This window comes from Cuculus canorus, chromosome 2 (assembly GCF_017976375.1).
Source record: "Cuculus canorus isolate bCucCan1 chromosome 2, bCucCan1.pri, whole genome shotgun sequence".
Lineage (NCBI taxonomy): Eukaryota > Metazoa > Chordata > Aves > Cuculiformes > Cuculidae > Cuculus > Cuculus canorus.
This window is the reverse complement of record NC_071402.1, coordinates 33412874-33435421: the sequence shown is the minus strand read 5'-3', so window position 1 is coordinate 33435421 and position 22548 is coordinate 33412874. Positions and strand designations below refer to the sequence as shown.

General features: G+C 37.0%; 1 protein-coding gene across 2 annotated transcripts in view; it reads left to right on the top strand.

The window, feature by feature from the left end:
- The window catches only part of HNF4G (hepatocyte nuclear factor 4 gamma), a 59173-nt gene extending 39220 nt beyond the window's left edge, over window positions 1-19953 (top strand). For both annotated transcript variants that reach the window (XM_054060610.1, XM_054060609.1), the window contains exons 2-10: window positions 1970-2138; window positions 3672-3766; window positions 7183-7289; window positions 10985-11140; window positions 13202-13289; window positions 15355-15507; window positions 15685-15921; window positions 16393-16515; window positions 16908-19953. In XM_054060610.1, the coding sequence (XP_053916585.1) occupies window positions 1993-2138; window positions 3672-3766; window positions 7183-7289; window positions 10985-11140; window positions 13202-13289; window positions 15355-15507; window positions 15685-15921; window positions 16393-16515; window positions 16908-17026 (1224 nt within the window). In that variant the 5' untranslated portion in view covers window positions 1970-1992 and the 3' untranslated portion in view covers window positions 17027-19953. The remainder of the gene's footprint in view (window positions 1-1969; window positions 2139-3671; window positions 3767-7182; window positions 7290-10984; window positions 11141-13201; window positions 13290-15354; window positions 15508-15684; window positions 15922-16392; window positions 16516-16907) is intronic.
- The last annotated feature ends 2595 nt before the right edge of the window (window positions 19954-22548 follow it).

Here is a 22548-nt window from a genome sequence, read left to right as displayed (position 1 = left end):
TCAACATTTTTACTTTTTGACCTGTGCACTGTTCATGAACTCGTGTGCTCAACTTTTGAATACGTCTGAATCACTAATTATTAATCTGATGCTCTTTCCTCTCCTTGACTGAACAACTACAAATGTTTAGGGCATATCGCAAACAGCTTTTCTTGTGTAAAACCAGAAGCATAACAGAAAAAGCTATTAAGTAACTATTTCTTTGAATAGATCTTCTAAATGTTATGACTCAAGCATAAATATGTCTGATATGATTTCAAGTTAATTTCTTCAGTATTGTTTACCATATTCAGTGATGAATTGTTAAACACGTAGTTAATATTCTCTTAAGCAAGTAAAGTCAGGACCAATGTTCCTTTCGAAAATCTGTTCAAGGAAGTAAGACTTAGACATGCTTAGTCCTCTTAGCATGCATTTTTTTTTCATTAAGCATTGTGCAAAAGCTTTCTTGACTTTTTTTTTAATGTCATGTATGGTGTTATATATTTGTATGATAGTTGCCAGTTATTGTCAGCCTCTATTGCAGATCTTAGCAAACTAGGCAACACTGCTTTGTGCCAAAATTCCTCTTCATGTTAGTAAGAATCTATATGGAATTATACGTTGAGAGTTACACTCTAATTTTTAACCCCTTTCAGCTGGAAATAAAATTATTTGTTGTTACAAACTTCATGAATTCTGTTAACATCTCTGTAACTTTGAAAATGTTCATCTGAATGAGAACTAGATGTAATCAGATACACTGTGCAATATAAACCATAGAATCATAGAATAGTTAGGGTTGCAAGGGACCTTTAGGATCATCTAGTTCCAACCCCCTGCAATGGGCAGGGACATCCCACTAAATCAGGCTGCCCAACGCCCCATCCAACCTGGCCTTGAACACCTCCAGGGATGGGGCATCCACAACCTCCCTTGGGAACCTGTTCCAGTGTCTCACCACTCTTATGGTGAAGAAATTCTTCCTAATGTCCGGTCTAAATCTGCCCCTTTCCAGTTTATAGCCATTCCCCCTAGTCCTATCACCACAAGCCTTTGTGAATAGCCCCTCTACAGCTTTCCTGTAGCCCCTTCAGGTACTGAAGGGTCGCTATAAGATCTCCTCGGAGCCTTCTCTTCTCCAGACTGAACAAGCCCAACGATTTCAGCCTGTCCTCGTAGGGAAGGTGCTCCAGCCCTCCAATCATCTTTGTAGCCCTCCTCTGGACCCATTCCAACAGCTCTGTATTCTTCTTACATTGAGGATTCCAGAACTGGACACACTACTCCCGATGAGGTCTCACAAGAGAGGAATAGAGGGGCAGAATCACTTCCCTCGATCTGCTTGCCACGCTTCTTTTGATGCAGCCCAGGATACGGTTGGCCTTCTGGGCTGTGAGCGCACCTTGCTGGCTCATGTTGAGCTTCTCATCGACCAGCACCCCCAAGTCCTTCTCTGCAGGGCTGCTCTCAAGCACATCACCTCCCATCATGTACTGAGAACAGGGATTGCTCCGACCCAGGTGCAGGACCTTACACTTGGCCTTGTTGAACCTGATGTGGTTCTCAGAGGCCCACTTCTCCAATCTGTCCAGGTCCCTCTGGATGACATCCCGTCCTTCTGTTGTGGCAACTACACCACTCAGCTTGGTGTCATCTGCAAGCTTGCTGAGGGTACACTCAACCTCACTGTCAATATCATTAATAAAGATATTGAACAGCACCGGTCCCAATACAAACTCCTAAGAGACACCACTCGTTACAGATCTCCATCTGGATTTTGAGCCATTGACCACTACTCTTTGAATACGACCATCCAACCAGTTTCTTGTCCACCGTACCATCCACTCATCAAATCCATATCTCTCCAATTTAGTAAATGGCTATTAAAAGAGAAGAGGCTAGAAGAAGCCTCCATTACAAATTGTTCACGGAGTGGTTGTTGAAAGTCTTGTCCATAACTACATATGTTGTTCTTGTTTCTCCTCAGACAGTTCAGGAGAAGCTGTCAACATGAATGCTGCTGACAATGGGGTCAGTAGCCTCTGTGCAATATGTGGAGACCGAGCAACCGGAAAACACTACGGTGCTTCCAGCTGTGATGGATGCAAGGGATTCTTTAGGCGCAGCATACGGAAAAATCATGTCTATACATGCAGGTATTTCAAAAGTTCTTTGATGAATTTAAGGAAAAATTACCTTCAGACTTTTTTAGACTTTTCAGAACTACATAGCGGTATTTTCAACTGTTTCTTAAGGAATTCTAAACAGCATTTTTGATGAGCATGTGCTTAATGTGAAAGCATATTCTCATGATTTAGAAAAAAATGTCTTTTATTCAAGACTACTTGACACTACACATTCTGTATATTGCATTCCAGATGTCTGTTGACATTGTCCATGTAACCATATCACTCAAAAGCTGTTTCACTCTTTCATTTATGATTACAAAGGTTATCTCCTCAGCAAAAAAAATATTCTCATATTTTCACTGGGAATGTGAAAAGTATAATTAATTGTTTACTAATAATTCCTTCCCAAACTGTTTTCTTATGAAGGCAATTTTCAAAAGTCTAAGGTTTATGAGTCTTGTTTTAAGGACTGTACAAGCGCATCTTCGCACTTTGGCTGACACGCTGCTCTCTTGAGTGACTATTTCCCCCCCATCAGTCTGAATGGCAATGTGCTAATTTCTGGACGTCTGGCTGCCCAGATTATCACACTTCAGGTCTGTGCACCACATTTGATTAATTGCTCTGTGCATGCACAATGCTATAAAATGTCAGTTTTGAGCTGTGCACAGAATAGATGGAAACCTCTGTGAATTTAGAAAAAACCCTAAAAGGGGAAACTTTTCTTAAGAATGGCTTGTTACTGGAAATGTTTGCTACTTTCTTCTTTGGTGGCTTAATACTCTTATAAGGAAAGCTCTCAGTGATTCAGAATAGAACTACCTCTAAATTGGTGTGACAGGAGTTGATAAAAGTGATTTCAACAAGGGCTCTGCAAAACATATATCTATCTAACACATGCACAGGGGAAGGGCAGAGAGGGGTGATGGCTTATGTACCTTCCCTTTAGGCACACCTGTAAATGTTCAGGAGAGCTTGAGTAAACTTTCTTGCTGCGTCACACTCTCCATGTTTCCTCATGTCTTTTATTTCATTGCCCTGACAGAAAAGTTTCCTCCCTTTTCCTGTTTAGGTTGTCATCTGTAATGATGTAACAACTTGTTCAGTGTATGCCCCAGAAGGAGTAAACTTTGCCAGCCAAGGGAACTGATTTGCAGCCCAGAGCTCCTCCGTGCTAGTGACGCTTGGCAGTTTTCCTTGATTATCTTTTCCTTTTTTGATTTGTAGCTTTTCTTCTCCTTCCTTACCTTCCACTGCTGTTTGATACAGCCACTTTCTAGCGTATCTCACAGCTAAACCAAAGTGTAAATGATACACACAACTCAATTTTTTTTCCACACTTGCCCATACACACACATATTCCTGCAAACTGAGGAGGTATGAAACACCTTGCAAGACTGATTAATTAAAAAAAATTAAAAAAAAAAAGCAAAGGAAGAAGAAAGTCTGTGGTTATAGCCATTGTTCTGACATGCCAGAGTAGTTGGGTTTTTTTCTCTTCATAATCAGGGTACTGCTCTATTAGTGCTTTATCAATATACCTTTTCTTGTCTCTGATAGATTCAACCGGCAATGTATTGTTGACAAGGACAAAAGGAATCAATGCAGATACTGTCGTTTAAAAAAGTGTTTTCGAGCAGGAATGAAAAAAGAAGGTAATAGAATAATTTATTATTTGAAATAAAAAGAGAAATAATCAGAATTAATTTAAAAATATAATAAAAACTCTAAAAAACGCTGGCAGAATAATTCAATGGGAAGTCTACTATAATGTCTTCATGATGGAGAAATGCTTTTATGTTGAGGTGAAATATGCGTCATCTAATTTTCAGATGGGTAATCAATTCTAACACTTTGAGCATTATCAAATCTATGGGTTATAAGTGCTCTTTAATTAAAGCTGTTTAATTCATGAACCCTGGTACCAAATTTCATTGATTTCTAAGTGTTGAGCCATATCTTAGAATAGCTAGAAGTCTGAGATTTTAATTTCAATTTTGACCAAATTTGGGTGATAAAATCTTTATCTAGGATTTTGTTTCTGTCCTACCTAAGTAATGAGATTTATGGATTTATTGCAATTTACTGTTTCTTCTCTTAAATTTAAATATTTGAAGCATTTAAACCAGAGGAAGGTGTGTGAAGTTGAGTGAAAATGTAATGGTAAGAACAATAGCGGTAGCTGTCAGTGTAGTGTCCACATTAATTGAAAAAAAATCTAATCTCATTAGGGCTTAATATGGGAAAATTGTTACTTATGCATCTCACTGACAGTCGTGAAAAAACATGGGTGTCACAGTGATCCTCCTTTTGAAGTGGAGGAACCAAACGACCACAAGAGCAGAGCAAGAGCAAAAGAAAGGCAGTGACAATATCAGAGGATTTTTGTGCTGGGTTGTTGAGACTGTTGCTTTACTGACAGTTACAATGTAGAGGCAAAAGGCATCCTGATCTGATTCAAGGAAGTACTCAAAAGTGGTTCTTTAATCACAAACTTTACCACCTGTTTTCTTGGGAGCATAGTGCACAGTCCTCCTGCGGTGTAACTAGTCTGTAATATTTTTAGTCTAGAGATAGCTTTTCTAAGTTGGAAGAAGCTGTTTCTTTGTACTGTTACATATCTATACTATAGTACTCCTTTGCCGGTTGTCCTGTGAAATAAAATGGATTTTCTTCTTGCAGCTGGAACAGCATTACACTGTGTATGAATAAAATAGGTTTGCTAATTATTGTGGATCCCCTTGAGTATAGTTTAGCCTTTTGGAGTTTCAGTCATTAAAATCGGTAAAATATTGTATATATATTGTCAATCTTACATGAAGAAAAGGGAAGATCTGTATGTCCACAGCATCCTTAAAAGTTTTTTTCAAAAAGCAGAGCTTCACAGGCTTCCCAAATCTTGAATTAAAGAATAGTTTAGCTCAGAAGGGTTCATCTGGAAGTTATGTAGTCCAGGCCCCCATTTAAAGCCATGCTGTCTTTTAGGTTCAGTTAGGTTGCCTGGGACCTTGTCCACCCAGGTTTGTACAGTCCCTGAGAGGAAGGATTCTACAACCTCTCTCAGCAATTTCTTCCAGTGCTTGGCCACACTCATTGGGAAGTCTTTTTTCATATATCTAATTGGAATGTGTCTTACTGCAATAAGGATAGCATCCATTGCCTCTTTTCCTTTCACTGTACATCTGAAAGGAATCTGGCTCCTTTTTCTGTAAGCTGCAGAAATTAGACCTCCTGAGAGGTTAGCTGGCATTGCCACGAGGCATCTTGCTGACTCATATTTACAAAGCAAAGATTTACCCTGCACAAAATTTTAACCTAATTTACACTGCTTTGCCTCCTCTGGGCCCACTGGCTATAAAACTTCCGTTTTTCATTGCGTCTAAGCCATGTTTATTCAGAGCCTCCCAGTGCTGAAATAATTCAAAATGCTGAACTGTAAATTTTGCTGCTTGTGTGTTGTTATAAACTTCTCTATATCATTAGGGGATGTTTCATAGCGTAAGTGTGGCACAGTCTATATGATAGTTTCTCAACTTGTTTCTAGCAAATCACTTTGTTTTCTTCAGGGCAATGTTAAGGAAGGCTTCAGCTGGTAAAAGCTATACAAGCCCTCTTTGAGCAAATATTCCCCCTTCCTCAGGGGGTCTCTGTTTAAAATTTTAGCCTGAATTGACAGAAAGGCTTAAGCAAGACAACAACTCAGTCTAATAATCCAAAATTATGCATATGCAGGAGGAAACCAAAGCATTTCCCTGTGATTCTCAGTGTTCTACCAGTGACTTTCAATAACAATTCTCAGAATAGCTTACTATTATATTTTTCCAATACTAAATCAGTGCTGACCTTATTTTAATTATCCATGTAGCACTTAAGCTTTTGAGATTCAGTGATTATTTTCTCCATTCTATTTAAAAAAGTTATATTTTTTATTTCCTGTCTACATGAACGTTTAGCACTTCGTGTTTATTGCTGCACAGCATTTCTTACTGTGACCTTAATAAAAGGCCTATCAGTGAGCGTCCTTGGCAAAAAGTTAGTACACCTCTGGAATAAACTATGCACCTTGTTCAGATAAACCTTGAAAACTATTCAGTGTATAGAATATTTTATTTTTTTTATTGAAGTCTTTGGTACTACTCCTAAATTCTGTAATGTAGATTGTTTCCCACAAAATCATAAACATATCTTTGGAAATAAAGCTGCTGCTCTTAAAAAATGGTGAGATTCCTTGTGCAATAAAAAGACTTTGATCAGTACAATTCTTTTTTTTTTTTTCCCTCTTCTTTTATTTTTTCCTTGGCCTAACCTTGGACATGATGTAGGTTTTAGAAAATTTTGATTAATAGCTTTATTTTGACTTCTTCCTTCAATTCAAAAGTAAGCTGTGTAACTTCTTAAGCCTTATATATGTTGATTTTTTAAGGAGTCTATCCAAAGCCCCTTCAACTGCTTTTTCTTGAACTCCACTAGGCAAAACTTACCAGCTTTTTTTTTGACTTAGTTAATATTCTGTAAACTGGCTAGGAATGCAGTGTTACTGAGGAGGAACATGAGATTTAAGTGTGAAAATTACCTTACTAGTAATTAAGTTCATGGTTCATTCCTGTTTCAGAGTTTCTCACAAGAGAGCGGGAGTAGGGCTTTCACACTTGTTCTGATTGAGACATTTTGTCAGTGTCGGTGTTGTAACTCTTGACCTGTTCAACATTCTGTAGATGTCCATTTCAGCCATTATCATAAAGCCTCACTTATTAAATTGGTTACTGTAACAAAATGACAGCATGTGTTCAAATTCAAAGGAAGAAAGAGATTTTACTGTAACAAAGCCAGTCACAAAAGTGCTTATAATTCAGTATCTATCTACAATTATATGCGTATTTTTTACAGGCAAATGGTATACATACAAAGACCATAAACATGTATTGTCATCCTTCCTCATTGCTCAGAGCTAGAAGCACATCTTTTTGGAATGGCATACCTTGTGATTGTTGTAGTTACCTAGTAAACTTCTGAAATTATATTGCTTGGCAGTGTCTACAAGACAGTAAATGAGATGGTTATTCTTTTCCAGCTGTACAAAATGAACGGGACAGAATAAGTACCAGAAGAAGCACTTTTGATGGCTGCAACATTCCCTCTATTAGCACGTTGTCACAAGCTGAGACACTCTCCCGTCAGGTACTGAGATCTACTGCAAAATTATTTCATGACTTTAAGATCTTTTTTTTTGAGTTAAATACTTCACAGTTTCTTATTTTATTAAATGTAATTATTGAGATAACTTTTTTTCTACCTCCAAAATGCACCCAGTTTCCTCTTCCCAATGAAAGAATGAGTAATACCCTACATTCCTAAAGCAAAGTCAGTAAAAAAAATTCTATTTTTTCCAGGACACTATGTCCTAGGCACCTTTCTTAATAAAGCTTTATGGTTCTTACTGCTTTTAAATCAGTTGCTGTCTCAGGCAGCTGGTGGCATCTATCTCTCCTTGAGGCTGGCTTTCCCATGAAACATTAGGGAAAAAATTGTCCAAAGCCATTTACATTCAAAGGGGTGTGGACACTCATTTCCTTACATTCTTTGAAAACCCCATTTTTAATATCCTTAGATGTTATAAATAAGGCAAACAGAAGTGTTCCAACTGCAGAGACTATACACATCTTGCTTTCAAATTTTTGTTGTCTCATCTGAACTTCATTTTCCATTTTTTTTTCCCTATCCAATCAATTGCTGAAGGGAACAGTCTCCAGTCCTTTTCTGCACCTCAAATAAATCATGGTCATTGATTCTGCATTCTTGCACCTCTTACTAACTTACTTAGAATTTAACTTCCACCTTTATGATTTCATGCTGACTGATTTATATATCCTAAAATGTTTTGTAATCTCATTCTTTATCAGCATCTCTCTTTTAGGGTGGAACTGTCTGTAAAGAATTGATGCAGGAATTACTGGGTGATAGTCTTTGGCAGATATTGCATGTCTGGGCAGAGTAGATGAAAATAATGAACCTTCCTAACTTTCATACCTATACAGTATGAAAAATATACCTTTTTTATCTCCTTAGTAATTCTTTGAACTTGCTTATTGTGCTCTTTTTTTTTTGTGTTATTTCCTTAATCATTTCCAGCTGATATATGCAATTCTGGAATAATAGCTGTCTTAGACTCAAATCCTCAGCCTTTCCTGCCATAAAGTTCTTCTCAGCTGGTAGATTCCTGGCCTAAAACGTCACCTTATGTATACACACAAATTTGTTCTAGTTATTATTTGGTATGTTGAGAATTGCTCCCACTATGCCAAGCATATGTGAAAATACACTCTTGGCCTTAAAGACCAAGAGGCATGTTAATGTGATGGAAAAGCAGTCTTAACAGTTCTTGGGTTTCTGTCAGTCAAATGGGTCAGTAAAATAAGTTCAGGCCTGAGGAGAGACTTGGAGGAGGTGGTAGTGTCACAAATCACTGTCCAAGTCCTTCAGCTGTGAAATGAGGAAGTAGCATTCATCCTTTCTAAAATTTTCATATTAAAAGAAGGAAAATTAATTACTTCATGCCTGAAGAAGAAACAGGCACAACAGGGAAAAATTGTTCGGTACATGTTTCTCCTACAGAACCAGGAGAGACTTCCTGGAGTGTGTAAATATTAAAGGGATATGCATGCATCTCTATATAAGAAAAAATTTTTTACAGTGAGAACAATCAATCAGTGGAACAACCTTGCCAGGGATGTGGTGAGGTCCCCATCACTGGAGGCTTTCAAGATGTGATTGGACAAGTTGCTGGATAATCTCATCTAGGCTCCCTTACCCACAAAAGGTTGGATGAGATGATCTTTTGAGGTTCCTTCCAACCTGGGCTGGTCTATGATTCTGTGAAGGCAGTGACTCCAGTATTGCACCCCAGCAATGAAAGGCAGGTTAAAGGAATGAAGAAATAGACGGAAGTTCACAACTTCATAGCTTTGTGAAGAGATGCAGCCACAGGAATTCATGATGAACTGCATGGGAGTTGTCCGATGAATCCCCAACAGAAGCTCAACAAGTAATTTCAGCACAGATTCTATAGTTTTTCCTACAATATGTAATTTATAAAGATGTATAGCTTTGATTAAATGATATTAAAAGAAGGACAATGTATTAAGTTCATGAGTCAGTAAGTCTAATGGTTAAACAGTCTGCCTGTTCTTTACCTTCCAGAATTAACTTCTAGTTGGTGCATGACAGAATCTTTTTTCTGGTAGATCAGAGCACCTCCTGCTATTAGAACTCTTCTCTCTATGTAGGTACTTTTGAATCATGATCAAAACTCCTCTTACTCCTCTGGAAAAAAAATATATAGAATTTCTTTACCTGCTTTCTGTACTGGAAGATTTCTAGACTGAATCACTCTGGTAGCTTTCACCTGAACGATATTCAGTATTTTCAACTTTGTTTTTGTAGAACAGAAGCCAGAAATGCACTCATCATTATAGCAGGGATTTCACAAATGTTCTATCTACAAAAAGACAGTATTTTTTACCTTTTTCCTGTGTGATAGTCTTTGAATTATGTGCCTTAGAATTTTTTTCACCTGCCTATCTGCTGTATTTCCCTCAGAACTAATGTTCAGCTGGTTAACTGCCATTAATATCTAAGCTGTTTTCAGTGTTTTAGACTGCTGAATTATGTAGGAAGCACTGAACTGTAGTTCAGAAGTTCGGCTCCTTTTGACGACCCGAGGATAACAGGGTTTCACTACTGGGGGATTTATAACATGGTTCTGGAAATTAAGGGGATCTTGTAGGAATCAACCTAAATAGCATCTACTAGAAACTATAGAATTTCCTGAGTATGCTTTCTGTAATAAAGCAAGGTGAAAATCATTTTCATAGACCTAGTGCAGTGGTGGAGTTTGTTGCTGTGGTGGGGTCCCTTTCCCTTTCCCTTTCCCTTTCCCTTTCCCTTTCCCTTTCCCTTTCCCTTTCCCTTTCCCTTTCCCTTTCCCTTTCCCTTTCCCTTTCCCTTTCCCTTTCCCTCCTTTTTCACCTTCTCCTTTTCTTTTTTTCTTCTTTTTGCTTTCATTTTCTTTCTTTTCTTTCTTTTTCTTCCACAGTATGATAGCAGCTTTAAACTGATGTTCTCTTCTCAGGCTTGGTTTTATCTTAAATTAACTTAAGAGCAAGCTTGGTTTTGTTTCTTTCCTTGAAAAGTCATTAAGAATTTCAGGATTTGGCTCAGCAATGTTTGAAGGTACCTCAGCTTCAGGCCCAGAAAGATATTGCTGTCTTCTTATTTCACAGAACACTGTTCACTGCAGGTGGTCTAACGCACACTCATATCCTTTACGTTTGCTCTGAAATATCTCAGATCTCCACCTATATTGCTACTTCATCATTACAAACCATTCCCCTCTAAGCATTAGCCCCCCCCTCAGTTTTACCTTCTGAAGTTAATGATACTAGAAGACTAGAAGAACATGCTACCCCTTTATCTTTCTCTTTCTTTGCCTTTACTGTTACTGCATGTCCCTATGACATCTTTTTTTTCCTGAAATGAAGTAAATGTCAACCATTTTAAAGGGATAAAAAAGCCCCACCTCCACCCCTACAAATAATAAGGACTCCGGTGTATTTAAAAATAGTATTTTGGAATGAGAAAGTATTGCATGATATGAGTTGTGTAATTTTTAACGTGCTGTAATACACACTAGTAATATTGAGAAACATAATTTTATAATTTGTATGAAGACTAACGTCCTGTGTGGTCAAGGAATTTCTCAAGGCTATGTGTTATTGCTGCTGTGATTTTTTTTTATTATTAAATATGCTGTTAATCAGTGAAAATGCATTTATATGAAATTTAACATTGTTAATTTTTTCTCTCACTGTGGCCAGATCTCAGTGTCCAGTCCTGGTGCTAGCACTGACATAAATGTTAAGAAAATTGCTGGTATTAGTGATGTCTGTGAATCTATGAAGCAGCAACTTTTGGTTCTGGTGGAATGGGCTAAATATATTCCAGGCTTCTGCGAATTACCATTGGATGACCAGGTATAAGAGGAGAACAAAGAGAGAACTTCAATTACTGTTCTGTTATTTCTGTGATATTTAAATGTTATGTTTAAATAGTTTTTTGTCTGATCAAGTAGAGCTGGGCTCACCAGATTAAAATTTTCTAAAGTTTTGAAATAGCACAGCCACAAAAATAAAAAAAAAAAAACAGAGAAAATTGAGAAGCCTTTAGCATGTTAACAAAAAGAAGCAGTAAACCAGTATGTCTTTAAGTGTTTTGTGCTTTCTGTACACTTTTGGAAGCAGAGATGCCAAAGTGCATGGAAAAATGAATTTGAAGCAGGTCTTCTCTGCTTGCAAAGAATAAAAGCTATTAGAATATTGAACAAATGCCAGACATACTGATCTCAATCCATAGCAAATAATCTTTCATATAATACAATGTACTAGAATTATTATATATTGCATGTAATGGGGGGGAAAGCATCAAACCTTGAAAATTCTTAAGGGTGTTTTTTGCAGAGGTCTGATCTATCATCATATCTGTAGTAAATCCTAATATATCGCTGAGTTACAGAGTAAGTTGTGCTGGCATACTCAGAACCAATGTTTTCATATTGTGGTAAGCAGTTCTGTCACCAGCCGCCTGAGCAGGAGCTCGGATTTCTAGATTCCAGTCCGCCTAAATCTGATTCAGCTTGAAAATGACTCTCTTCAGTCTCTCAGTTTTGAACAAAATCCTGCAAAGACAGTTATATCATCCATGAGTTTGAGACTCAACTGAACTCATCCCCTCTTATACTCTTCCTCAGGAATACAGAGGTTTTTCAGGCCACATGAAACCCTGCAAAATAGCAGCTGAATGATGTCTTTGCAGACACACAGAATATGCAGAAGCTCAACATACTGGAATAAGTTAAAAATCATTCATATGAAAGGAGAATTTTAAATGCATTGGTTACACAAGGGCAACAAAAGCAAGAAAAAAATATTGCTGTTTTTTCTTGATAGGGTGACATGTAGGAAAAGAGAAGGGATTGGACCTCATTAAAAAAATCCTGTCTGTATTAAAAAAAAAAAAAAAATTAGCTTGGAGAGAAAGGCTGAAAACACTTCTACAGTGCTTGAAGAGTATATGTTGGAAGAACTCACGAGCGTTAACTGCCTTAGAAGAGTAGTGACAAAGGTAGTAGGAGTTAAAGCGAATGCTGCTTTTGCATTTGTGATAGCCTCTTTCTAAATGGCATTGTGCATTTAGTAACAAAATAAACCATCTGTTTTTGGACAAACAATTCCTGATCTGAGAACCAGCCTGAATTGCAAACCAGAAATCAAGTGATAGCAGATAAGTTAACTATACTGAGAACCTGAGAAGTCTTAAGACACTAAGTATTCCTAGGTGCTATGTACCTTTATATCACCTATAAAGTATTGGCTTGGATTAGTAAAAAAATAATTGCTTGCCAAGAAAAGAGTTCCTTGAGGAAATAGGGGCCTCAAGCCCCTATTTCAAGCAGACGTTAAAACCAAAGGAAAGTAAATAGGTGACAAAGAGTAAACTAATGACCACATTTTTAAGTGCCTTCCTGGTATGAATCACGGTTTTTCTTTGTTGACAGTAGTGGATACTATAGTATATCTGGCTTTGTTGGGGAAAAAGCTCTTATAAGTACCACATACATTTTTGTTTCAAGGTGAGAAAAATGAAACACTGAAACACTGAGTGCCAAATTTACTGTAACAATTCATTCCAGCCCACCAGAGTCTTTAGTGTCAACTTAAAATTCCAGAGAAAACTTTGCTAAGGGGATAGCACTAGGAAATAAATGCAAGTATTGTATTTATTGACAAGTATTTTGTAGAGTTGTATGTTTAAAATCTAGACCAACTGCTAGAAGTGACAGAGGATGACAGTTTAATTGTAGTGTGCTGTTAGTACAGTGTTAAGGCTTTTACATTCACGTTACATTTTACATTAGAACGTTAAGGGTCTTACCCATAGCTGAATACACTCACAGTAATATGCATCTTTGTTTCTTTTGCCCTTATTGGAACTTTCTGCTTTAACTTCTAATGAGTCTGCTGGTTTTTTTTCTTGAGGTTGCCCTGCTAAGAGCACATGCTGGGGAACACCTGTTGCTTGGAGCAGCAAAACGGTCCATGGCATATAAGGACATTTTACTTTTAGGTAAATATTTGGTTTGTTTTAATTAATAATGATGAAGTTATAGTACATTAGCAACCATGTAATCACTTAAGTGGGACAACTGTTCTGGGACAATCAAAGCAATACGTCCTGTGAATGCTAAATAGCTATTAATGACATAATGTCATATGCCCTGATCCAGCAAAAGTAAGTGGACAGTATCCTGTGAGTTCATATGGCTAAAGGTTTGTTTGATACCAGAAACCACAACTTTAGGGACTTCCTGGCCAATTCTTCTCTTGCAATAGCATCCTTTCTGCACCTTTGTCCCATAGAAAAAAAGAACAAAACTACAACAAAAAAATCCTTAAAAAAACTTTACTTAAGAGAGGAACAGCCCGGCTGTGGCCTATGTGCTAATTTTAGTCTTCATGAAAATAATTTAATTGGAGCTTCCCTAAGAACCCTAAGACATAGTCAGAGAAGATCCTACAGGCTGGAAAATTGGATAGCCTGTTCCTTGAAACTCGCTTTTCGAAGAGCCCTGTCACTACTGCCGTGACAGTCACCACATGGTAATAATGTAAACAGCAGGCTTGTCATCCCCTGCCGTGTGGGAGATGAGTGCATCCGTAGCACTGTGAGGAGTAACACTTACACCAGCATATTCATAGTCACTTGAAATGGCTCCTTCACTGGGTCAGATAAAGAGAGCACTGCTGTTAGGGAAAGGGATGTCATTGCATGGTGGAAGCATGTCTTCCGTTCATTCACATGGCAGAGAGGCAGAGTAATGTGAGATGTGTACCTATGTGTAGTGATGTGATAAAGCATTTGTAACGTCATTTGACATAGTACTGCACCATTTCGAAGTGCATTCTGCCAAAAGTGGTCATGTTTTTGATAGAAAATGTGTAGGTCTTCTTGGACAGGATTTTTGATGTGAGGCAAGACTACACAGAATACGGACTAGTTTCTTCACTGGCAGTATGGTACAAGGGTTTTTCTGCTATTTTTTCTCCTTCCTCTTTGGACTGGCCTTTTGCATAGCTCTTAATCAACTTGAATTTATTTTTACACATATCATAACATTAAAAGGCCAGGAAGGGCTTGTTCTGGAGATACTACTCTAACCAGCAATCCGCTCAAATTAAAAATGTTATAAATTCTTAACCTAGTGCTTTCTCTAGATACAGTTTTATGGATAAAATTAACAGAAGTAAAAAGGAAATACTTGTAGTTTTATTTGTATTAGTAGGTAATAAGGATGAAAAATGAGAAAATAGTAAGCAGAAAACTTCAGTCAACATCACCAACATTAACATATATACTGAAAGAAGAAACAATTTGAGGCTCCAGGGCTTATTTCTGATATTTGTAGGTAGATATCTGTATAGCCTATGAGTCATTTTGGCATGGATCTCTTGTGATATAATCATCAGCTTTTCTTTTAAAAACTGCTTGATGGCTTCTGGAAGCTCTGTGACATTCCCACTGTTCTCACCACTTATGTTAGATGATTTCTGGACAGAAGGTGAATTAAGGTGCTATGATGGAGACTTCCCCAGAATGAAAATTTAAAATTTAAAATTAAAAGAGCAGGAAAAATAGCATTCTTTCAAATTTTAAGATGCTTCTAAATTTAATTAGCTGTAGCAGAAGCATCTCTTAGAAACCTTCCTGATGCCTTCCCTGGAAGAAGGTGTCTGTTCATTGGCAAATCCTGATCATTCAGCTTGGGATATATTATTTTAATGGGGGAAGATCAATTTACCACTATATTTATCTGTTATGTAAAGATAAATCCTACTTGCTCCAGGCTTGTGCATTCAAATATGCACCTCAGTCTTGTGGACTAATCGGTAACTATAAGTTGGCATATTTACATCTACAGATTATTTACTCTGTGACAGCTGTATTTTGCACATATACTCGCATAGAGTATGCAAGGAGATACAAAGGATGATACAAAGAAGCCTTATTACTTAAAACATATATTAAACAATTTGATTAAACAAAAAGACATTCTTTTGAAAATGGGCTACATCTAGTACGTTATATCAAAGCTTTTACATCAATCTGTATGATGGTATTCTTTCTCTCTAAGGCAATAATTACATAATCCATCGCAACAGTACTGAAGTAGAGATCAACCGAGTGGCAAATCGGATTCTAGATGAACTAGTTCGACCCTTCCAGGAAATTCAAATAGACGACAATGAGTATGCTTGCTTGAAAGCCATTGTGTTTTTTGATCCAGGTACCTTTTTGAAAATTTCTCTCACAATTATTTTACATGTGATTATATTGAAAAGAATTTTTGTAGAAGTAGCATCTGCTCGTGTTATTTAGCTGGATGGAAAAGAATAAAATAAAAAATGTGAGATGATCCTCCCAAATCATAATTTGCCTTGATTTTTTTTGTCATTTTTTTTAGATGCAAAGGGCCTTAGTAATCCAGTGAAGATTAAGAACATGCGGTTCCAAGTCCAAATCAGTTTAGAGGATTATATTAATGACCGTCAGTATGACTCCCGAGGAAGATTTGGAGAACTTTTGCTTCTACTGCCTACACTCCAGAGTATCACTTGGCAAATGATTGAGCAAATACAATTGGTTAAACTATTTGGAATTGTTAAAATAGACAGTTTGCTTCAGGAAATGTTACTGGGAGGTAAGTTAACAACGTGTTAAATTTAGCATGTTATATTATGTTGAATTTGCATACTGGGAAATTGAAGGTATTATCATGTAAGCAAGCACTTTGACCACTACCTTGCTGGCTGATCTTTGTTTGCTAAGGCCTTCTTGGTTTTGCTGCTCATCTTGTTACAGCCTACAACCTCAGATTTTGCTCTGTACTTCTCAGTCATTGCTGAGTATCTAAAAATAAAATTCCCTAGGCAGGTAGAAGAATCCTTACAAATATTTCATGAAATCCTCTGTTAATACAGTCAAAACAGTGAAAATAAACACAGCACTTAATATGGTTGGAGTCAGGTTAAATTGTTTAATGAATACCCAGGGGCAATTACTCAGATTGCCAATCAAAATATTTGCTCTACAGAAATGTAATTATTGCAGTGTAAGTTGCAGGCAACAACATGCTCTTTTCCATTGGTATGTGTTCATGTTATTTTTGCAGGTACTTCTAATGATGCCAGTCATCTGCATCATCCAGTGCATCCTCACTTAGCCCAAGATCCATTAACTGGCCAAACTATCCTCATAAGTTCAATGTCTGCTCCTGTCCATGGAGAACAGATTTGTAAGTGATTGCAAGTTATTCTTCCATCGTAACATTTCACTGTTGCATTAAACATATTAATTAGAACGGTGGCCTGTGAGTGCTCATAGTTATTTCATCATCATTCTTAAAATAATTGTGCATTAAAAATCTATGTATATAAACAGTCTTAAGTGAGAGACTTTGACTTGAATTTATTCTAATTTTAAAAATCCACCACCATTCTGATATATTATTGGTTTCACATGTACAGTTTTTAATAAACTCTGAATTCTGATAATTAAAATATCCTGTTTACTTAGCATGCATGCCAAGTGTAACATAACTTCCTTTTGGGGCAGTATTAGATATATGTGCATGCAGAGCAGACTAGAATATAAAAATATGTAATTTTTTCCACATTCTTTTTTCAGCAACTCCAGAAACTCCATTACCTTCCCCTCCTCAAAGCTCTGGGCAAGAATACAAAATGTCTACAAATCAAGCTTCAGTCATTGCACAGCAATCTATTTTGAAACAAAAATCTTTGTAATAAAATTTCTCCGTCTTGCCCTTCCTTCCTTCCTTCCTTCCTTCCTTCCTTCCTTCCTTCCTTCCTTCCTTCCTTCCTTCCTTCCTCCCTTCCTCCCTCCCTTCCTTCCTCCCTCCCTTCCTTCCTTCCTTCCTTCCTTCCTTCCTTCCTTCCTTCCTTCCTTCCTTCCTTCCTTCCTTCCTTCCTTCCTTCCTTCCTTCCTTCCTTCCTCCCTCTTTCTTTTTTATGCACTAGATAAATTGGTGGGACACTTGAACATTTAAAATCTTGGGATGATAAAGGAAATAACTTCCTCAGCAGCCACTACTGTGGGGGTTTTATCTTAAAACACCTCGTGATCTGGAAAGTAATACTCACTATTCTGACTGCTGTGTACAACTGTAACTGTGGACACTGCAGTCTGACAAATATGTATAGACATTGATATTATTTTTAGATCTTTTAACTGCACAGATTAATTTTTTATTTCCTGTTTTAGTTGTGGTCTTAATATTATTGTTTTAGAAGTGTATATTATTTTTTCATTGTGACGGAACTGCTTAGTGCTTGTTTAGCTGTGAATTGTAGGTGTGAAAAAGTGAGATAATCAAACAAAAGCCAAGATTCCTTAAATAGTTAAATAGTAGGCTACCAAACAAAGCACATGTGTTAAATAAAAAGGAAAAAATAAAGGACAGAAATACCCAGTTAATTAAAAAAAAAATCCTGATTTGAAAGAAACATCTCTTTCAAGTGAAAATTCAACAAAAGCATTGAATCCTTCTTGCTTACCTATTTGTATGAATCAGAGGGCCTGCCACATGCAAATACATTAAGAACTTTTTAAAAATCTGTATATACAGTAATGTTTATGTAAGTCAATTGGACAGTGCCAAGGCAGGGATTCAGGCATTTCTGTTGCTAAATTGTTAGAAGAGTGACTGGTACGCTTTTTGTTAAGGACTAGCTAGTACTCTCCCAAACAATTTCTGGGCACATTTTGGGAACTAGACCTGTCCAGACTACTGTTCACTAGGTGCTTTGGATATTGCCACCTCACTTTAGGGGGACAGTAAGTATAGTTAGGAATATGGCCAGACCATGCCACTTGACCTCAGGGCTGGACTTTGCACTATTTGATTTACTAGTGTAAATGTAGGCATCATGTTTATTTGCCTATCTGGTGAATGCTTGTTTCAGCAATCCCTTTAAACTTCACCTACAAAGTACTTGAAGTTATGTAGTTGCTCTGTGTCTGGAGAGGTATGGCTTACTAACTCAACCAGCAGATGTGCCTGAGTTATGCTCCAGATGTTCCTGGTATTTCAAGCCAGAAGATAGCCAGCACACCAAATGCTCATTGTATGGAATTTTAAGAGGTTTCAGAAGCATAGGATGAATTGACTTACTCTGACAAGCCCCCTTCTCCTCCTCTTCTTTGTCCACTTCCAGCCTGGGAGGATCCAATATTGACTAAGTTTTCTGTCTGGAGTCGATAATAACCCATCTGGATTTGGACCCTCAGTGAATTTGTACAAAGGGGACCTTGTGACACGTGCTCACTTGGACATATACTCACTCAGTTACAATTTGTCGAAAATGATCTGTTATAATACACGAAGTGATCTGTTGTTCATACAATACTGATGTCATAAGAAAATCACCACTTTGCACATTTTATTTGTTCCAGACAGCAATGATATTCCTTTAGTACTTTCTTCCTAGAAGTTATGTTAGAGACAAACAGAGAAAAAAAGAGAATAAAATACTGCAAGTTGCTGAACTATTGCAAAGAGAAAACATAGTGGAGTCAGAAATTCTGCAGGGTGAGATGTTGATCATCCTGAACCAGACACCCGCATTAATCATGGCATCCAAAGATTGTGTAGTTAAACCTCTGGCTTTTAAAAGTTGCTCAAACAAACTGGTATGTTTCTTCAGATACATTTTTGCAGGCAGGAAAGGCAGCACAGTAAGTGCTGAGCTGACCTGAATATTCAAAAGGCTTTAATGAGAATACCTTTACCATCAAGCAGATGCTGTGGGTTTTTATGTTATTTTTAAGTAGTTGCTTTTGCAAAGTCTGCATACAGTAGCTCTTAGAGTTACCATTTGCTTTTCAGAGTGTTTTTCTTTTTGCTGGTTACTGTTTATTTTTTTATCAAAGCATTGCTCTTTCTACAAGTCCCTTTTAGTATGAATTTTTATGACAGAATAAAGTACTGAGGTTTTGCCATTAACTTTAGGGGGGTCCGGACTATGCTATTTTTACAAGTTGACCACCAACACTTTGTGAGGAAACACAGAGGTAAAGTGTGCATGAGAGATACTGAGCAGCCCAAAAGTTGGCTGATGGGGGTCACTTCTGTGTGTTTGTCATAGAAAGAGTGTTTGGCTTAAGCTGGATCTGAATGGCTTTACTGGGTCAGATTAATTAAGTCAGTTGCATAAACTTGGCAGTATTAGTCTGACTAGAAACAATTAACTGGAAATAAAAAGTTGTCTCCAGGTTGGCCACCCTTGCCTTATAGAAGCAATGTGCGTAATAACTTAATGGTTTAGTTTTCACACTTTACTTTAGATATCAAGTGTACAATAAAATATTTTCACTCACTGCCAAAATGTACTGGATGAAAAATATACTTTAGTATTTTATCTGTCAAAAAGTTATCTATTTTGTACAATATTTTACATTTTTGAATAAGAACACCACTGTAATTTATTGGGAAAAGCTGATCTATTTTATAAATGTAACGTTATTTTTGTAAACTTAATTATGATAAATCAGAAATTATTAGCTTTGTTAAATATTAAATTATAATGAGAAGTAACTTTATATGTTTGAACTCTGATACCAAGTTTTTGTGTTGAGCATTTGGAATTGAAATCGTTGCTGGGAATGTTTCAAATGGACTGTTTTTCATCGAAGCTCAATAAAGAAAAATGAATGATCCAAATGACACATTTGCCTTATGGTAATTTTGTGACTATTTACATAGACAATGACAATGCTTTATATTCTTTATGCTATGAAAAGGTAGAAAACTGAAACATGCTTTCTTCTCTGCAGTATTCACAGCATCACAGAGTGGCTGAGGTTAGAAGGGACCTCTGGAGGTCATTTTGTCCACCCCCTCCTACTCAAGCAGGATATTTAAATTATGTGAAATAATCTGATGGCAATATTTTAGTTGATTCTACTATAACACTGCAAAGTATTACATAGCTATGGTGTTCAATTTTTAGTTCTGACTCAGAAAAGAATTGAAACATGCTTAATTCCATCTGTGGTTAAAATGAAGCATATGTTCAAGAGACTTTTTTATTTTTTTCTAGGCAACGTTAATAACAAATCACTCCCTTTTGTTGCTCTAGTGCATTGCCATTTAGGCTAATTTAGATGCAACTAAGCAGTTACTTAAATATTATGTAGATAAAAACTTCAAAAACTTTAAGATTTTTTTTTAGATAACCAGAGTCTCCTTAGCAGTCTGTGAATGACAAAAATTTTTTGTCTTTCCAACAGACTATTTCTGGCTGTGCATCTCCAGTATTTGTGTTATTTATGCTAAAATATGTAGAAAGAAAATATTTAGCTCCTCATTTTCTAGTAAGTCTTTCATAAATCTTCTGTATTGATTTGCAAATGTCTACATTTTTCATATTGTCCCTGAGGCAGAGCCATTAGCTTTCTTCTTTCCCTTTATTCTTCCTCAGAAAAAATAAAATAAATAAAAAATATTTACCCCAAAATTTAAACTCATTATGTTAAAAGGTTTCTTTCTCTTCTGTTGGTTTTGTAATATAAAAACAAAGGGAACATAGCAGTCATCAAGCCTGCCATCGATCGCTGCTTCCTTCTAGTTCCTTATTGTCTTGTGGCAAAACCAAGTATTTTCATTAATGGTAAAGTTTACTTGTAAATAGCCTTCTATATAATATATAGAATATATATTATATTTAAATATTATGTATAGCACCTATCTATAATATAATACATAACAAAATATATTGATAATGTTAAAATTTATATTACTATGTTAATAATTTTAATTATATGTATTTCTATGAAAGGGTAGGAAACATAGAAATGAAATATAAAGATGTATACAGTAAAGAGAACTTTGGACTTCTTTCACAAAATGGAAAGAGGCAAATCGTTCTTATTGAGTACCAGCATACCCAAATAGCCTTTAAATAGGATGGGCAAAATCTCTTCAAGAGAGCAAGCATGTTATGCATAATAAATGTTCCTATCGCAATGATCTCTATTCCTTAATGATGTGTTAGAGCTACAATTTCTACTGACATTATCTGGTGGTTCATCTGAGTTAAGTATTAGCCAAAGATGCCACATCAACGCTAGATTTACTGGTGGGGCTTAGATAGTTATCAGCTCCCCACTAACAGTGCCTGACGGGACACGTGCTCCAGGTCACTTAATGGCAGTATGTCCCTGCAACAGAAACGGAGCTCTTGATTGTAACTGCTGATGATTCTGGTCTGACACCACTTTTTCCTTTTGCAAGGGTGAATGCCACCAATTGCTTAATAGGATGAAGTGTGCCTCATGGGGTGAACAGTAGCAAGTGTTGAAGATTTCTCTTTTGCCAATCTGTTCCAGGGGTGGTTTCATCTGCAGCTTAGACACTGTGCTCTGAGATTAGAGAAGAAAGCCTAGAAATCCATATTTTAAAAATTTCTTTGACTTGGGAGTGAGTAGTACTGTCTTTCTGCTTTAGAGGAGTCTTCTTGTAGCCAGAGGGCTACAATGGTTGAGAACATCATGTGTCTGACTGGGCTTATGGGCTTGGTTTTGTTTGGCCTCCCACTAACCTCTTCTGCTGTTTTGTTAGCAGGTTGACCAAACACACAGGAATTGCTGTTTCAGTTTTAGCATCCTGAATGTCTTCATGGAAACATAGCAACACAGATTACTCAGGGAGATGTTTCTCTGGGAGTTAAATTACCTTAAGACATTAAAGGAGATAGTGAGTGATTAGAGAAAAAATATTTTAATAGTGTATATGACAAGATATACTGCAGTCTTTTGAGGGAGTTTAGTGAATGGAGAAAGCAAAGAAGACCTGCACTAATCTGATAGCACCATAAATTCCATCAACATAACTCTACAGTGGAGGTATAAGAATAGACAGCTTTGCTCAATACAGTTTGGTTTGTAGTCCAGTATATCAACTGTGCATTGCAAACATCATATAAAGTTGGAACAGCTGATTAATTTACAATTTTTCTTCAGCAGTTCATGAACCATATCCCAGAAGCTTAGCGTGCCCTCAGGTGCCCACAGTTTGCTGGCTCTCCACAGGGCTGCAGTGCAGGGAGGCCCCAGGACATTCTGCATCACTGCTCAAAGACACTTTCTCTAAGCATTATTTCAACATATTCCTTATCAATGGGCAGTAATGACATGGGAGTGAAACAGGACTTTTCAGGTAGCCCATGGCAGTTCTTACTTTTTTCGTTATATCTTGCCTGTGGCACAGCTGAACCTGCCAGTTGCATCACCTGTACTACAAGTGCAC